The 4,310-nt window shown below is 34.0% G+C and overlaps 1 protein-coding gene across 1 annotated transcript in view; it reads right to left on the bottom strand.

Moving 5' to 3' along the window:
- Positions 1-4,310, bottom strand: part of ARHGAP42 (Rho GTPase activating protein 42) — a 293,889-nt gene that overhangs the window by 60,311 nt on the left and 229,268 nt on the right. Inside the window, exon 7 of the mRNA XM_007445610.1 lies at positions 184-288. Within this exon, the coding sequence (XP_007445672.1) occupies positions 184-288 (105 nt within the window). The remainder of the gene's footprint in view (positions 1-183; positions 289-4,310) is intronic.

Genomic DNA, 4,310 nt, shown 5'->3' with positions numbered 1-4,310 from the left:
AAAGGAAAAAAAAAAAAAAAAAAAAATTAGTAAATTTATTAAGTGGTTTTTCTAAAAGAGTGAGCTTTTTTTGTACTTAGATAAGTTTTTAAAAGATTCCAAGGTTCAATCTGGTCATAACTCAGTTGCCCTGGGATCATCCTATTCACTAAGGAGAGGCAGTGAGAACAGGTTTAGTCTTACATTCTGCAAGTTGAACTGCAGCTGTTGTTTATATGGTGCAAATTCCTGGGCGAGTTCATATCCCTCGTGGTAAAAAGTAAATAAACCCTGAAGGAATGACAAAAGCTGCAAAAATAAAGAGATACAAAAGAAGCCATGAAAACGTGTTTTTTAAAAATGATGATCAAATATAATAAATTAGAGAAATTATATTTCATTCTAATCTCTCAAGCTAACAAATTTTGAATCTCCTTAGCTAAGTAGGCACTAGAATTATGGATGTGAAACAGAAGACATGGAAGTTAAATTTTACTTTCTTTTTGGTAGATGTGATTTAATATTTAAGTCTTGTCATGGACAGGTGTCAAGTCAAGTACTCTAATCTTCCAATGCACTGACGAAATATCCAGGAGAGAATATTAATGGGGATAAAGACCAAAGGAACATAGAAGAGATTCTAACCAAAATACGGAGGTCAAACGTGCAGATGTGAGGAAGACTAAACCAGTAAATTAGAGATAAAAGTACCCAAGGAAAGGAATAAGGATGGCCAGATGAAATTAAGAAAAATATCACAAGGTGGCAGTACTGGTTTGGGTATTAAACAGACAACACTTAAGCAGCAGGAAGGACTCAAAACAGAGGGAAGAGTTGAGCAGAAACTTGGTGCTAGATACAGATCTTCCATGTAAGAGCTAGAATAAAATCTCCTTTAGAAAAGCACAATTTCTATGATCCTAGCCTTCTAATCCCAAATTCATATGTGCTTATTTATGATGTTCTTATTTGTAAAGCAAGAGCAGCTCTCCATAGAGTTACAGGACACAGTTGTTTATATGAAATGTTATAACTGAAAAATAATTTACTTAAATTTTTTCATTTAATTCACTGGGATTTTATTCCACAGACATGTCCACCAATTCAATCTCATCCACAACTTCTTCCTACAATAAAGTTAGAAAATATTTTTGAGAAGTGGCTAATGTTTTTCTAATTCAAATAGCATAATATGTCTGTAAACTATTATTTTAAATTAAGGAAGAAACACAATTTGAAACCATTTTCCTATGTGAATAACATCCCGTCATTTCCTGTCTGGGGAAGAAGGAGGATTCAGCTAAGCATCAACTGGTATGTATGTGTGTTATGATTTCCAACAGTTAAATACTGATTCTACAATGACCTAATGCTCTCCTTCCTATAACAAGTCAACTTCTTACAAAATTATGTTCGTTTTGGAAAGCATATACTTTCAAATTGGTTTTAAGTTGTTATATTTTAAAGAATTTCCTTCACTTGTTCAACAGTTCCTGATAATGTGTCAAAATGTATTGTTTGCAAATTTTAGAACTATTTTACACTGTCAATTTTACATCAATAATTATTATCAAAACTAAAATTCAATAGCTTATCCTTTACTAAAAGTATGCTATATTTGTTAAATTACCCGATAATTTAAGATATATAGTTTGCACATACTGTGGCCCAATTAAAAAGAACTGTACCTTAAAATAGGATTAAAATTACCTTTAACTGAGGCTTGGATGTGTAGATTTACAGATTTGCAGAGACAAAATAAGAAAATACTTTTGAAGTATTTAAGCCTTCTAAACATCTGAATAATAGTTTATGAAGTTGTTGGAAGGAGTATTGTTTAACTTTTTAATGTCTATAATTAGCCCACAATTAAACTGTCTTATTAGGAACTGGATGCCATAAAAGAAAGATACTATTCTAATATCATGCTAAGTACAAAGAATCTAACCTATAAAGAAGATACTTTAAGAATATCTGCAATAAATATTCCCATGAAACACCCAATTCCCTGAGATCCATCTCCTATTGGCAACTTCTGGTAAAATTCAGATTCATTTAGTAGCAAACAAATATGTTTTAATCTCACAATGCATGCTGAGCACCCACTAGGAACAGTACAATTCTTTGGGAGGTACAGAAAAATTATATACAAAGAGCCACCTATCTTTTACTTTTGTTCCACATCTACTTTGGAAGTAGCATCTGGGAAAGTTTAATAAAGACAGCATGTATGAAGTAACTGCCTCTAGATGGTAGCAAAGTTAAATGTTTCTTAGGTGTAAATATATACTCATTCATTTCATCCTCAATAAATTCCATGATGTTAAATTAAGGAAACTTAATAGGACAGCCTGACAATCTTTAAGAATTGCATCTCCCACGTGTCATTTTCTCTGTTCAGTGTGCCTGAGTGGGTGGAGTGGTGGGAAAAAGACTACTGTCTCAGCTTACCTTAAAGTAAACTTAACTTTTAAATCACAATAACAATCACTACAAACTACTAGATAGACAGATTAGGTTTTAATATTAAGAAAGGCACTTTTATCATCAGGACAAACTCATACAGCATTTCATTATTCCCAAGGGCTTTAGAATCAAATGACTTCTCCACTCCAAAAACCGACCAAATGTAAAAACTGATACTGCCTTTATAGATAATCATTTAGCAAAACCCATTACAAGTCAGTAAGGGCACAGCTATTCATAATTTCCCAGCCCATTAATCACCAGGTTTCAAGCCTTAAGGGCTCACAGTTACCAGTGAGACTGTGAATAGCAAAGTGAAAAAAGGTGTCAGGGTTTAGCATGGGAGTGAGGGGCAGACCTCCGAAGCAATTTGGAGTAATTCCAGTAATTCCAGATGACTGCTGTCCAAACTGAGCAGCACTGGGATAATCAACACAGTGTGATATGGAACAAGGACAGACATATAAATCAGTGGAGGAGAACTGAGAGTCTAGAAGTAAACCCATACATCTATGGTCAACTTATTTTCCACAAGGGTGCCAAGACCATACAGTGGATAAAGAATAGTCTTTTCAACAGAGAATTCTTGGACCACTGGATAGCCACACGCAAAAGAATAGAGTTGGACACCTATGTCACACCACAGACAAAAACGAGTTAAAACTGGGTGAACAGAATGGTATGTGTATTATTATACAACCCAATAAGGCTGTTTTTCTTAAAAGAATAAAACAAACACTTATACACAGAGCACCACAATGTACTAAAAGAGATCAAAATCTTATACAGATGTTTACATTTGGCCACTGAAATCTCCTAGAAGATTGGAAAAGTAGGGCAAAGGCAAGGGATCAATTTTCGTCCTGTACGGGTGTCTGGCCTGCAAGTTACTGCTGTAGTCTTTGCTGTTCTTTACTTGGAGGAAACAGAAACATGTTAGAGGACAGCTTCAAAATGACTACAGAGTGCTTTAAGCCTAATGCATGGATGCTTAGAGGAGCTTATTGAATGGAAATGAAAAGTATCAAAATCTAACCCAATAAATGAGAAAACTGAAGAAAAAAAAGAGTCAAGGATGGAAAGTGGTCAGTCAACTGTGGCTTAGGGAGACAACTTTTAAATGAGGGTGATGAAAGAAAGATAGGAGAACAAATGAATGAATGAATAGATATGTACATAGATTCAATTAATTTAAAAAGCCAAAATTTTTTGAAGTCATGGCTATATACTGCCTCAGCAGTAAAGTCTCACTGGAGTTCCTGAAGGAAGAATTTCTAAGATCTCAAGGGGATGGAATTCAGATGAAGTAGCAGTAGGGAGAAGTAAAATTCTGTGATAAAGGAACAAAACCCAGGAAGAACAGTCAGCTTATCTTTTCAACTAAATGGGAATGAAGAAGGTAATGTGGCCATTGATGTGATTAAGCCCAGCAGAAGCTACGTTTAGAACAGGGCTTTACATGATGATTCCTTTTTTTTTTTTTTGGGGGGGGGGGTTGGTTAGTGTTTTTTTTTAATTTTTAATTTATTAAAAAAAATTTTATTGGAGAATAGTTGATTTACAATGTTGTGCTAGTTTCAGGTATACAGCAAAGTGAATCAGTTATACATATACATATATCCACTCTTTTTTAGATTCTTTTCCCATATATGAAGTACAAGGGGATGAGTTAGCCAAACACATAGAATGCTTTTTTCTTACTTTTCCAAAATTCTATTCACTATCTAACTGCTATTATAAATTTCAGATGTCCAATGACAGTATCTAGAACTAAATCCAAAAACCAACACAGTTTTTATTTAAAAATATACGAGCTGAGGAGAGCTTTATTGTTTCATTTTTATAGAACGATTGCACTTAGGTTT

The sequence above is a fragment of the Lipotes vexillifer genome, unplaced genomic scaffold, assembly GCF_000442215.2.
Source record: "Lipotes vexillifer unplaced genomic scaffold, Lipotes_vexillifer_v1.1 scaffold1282, whole genome shotgun sequence".
NCBI lineage: Eukaryota > Metazoa > Chordata > Mammalia > Artiodactyla > Lipotidae > Lipotes > Lipotes vexillifer.
Note: the sequence above shows the minus strand (reverse complement) of the source record. Positions and strands in the feature narration are given on the sequence as shown.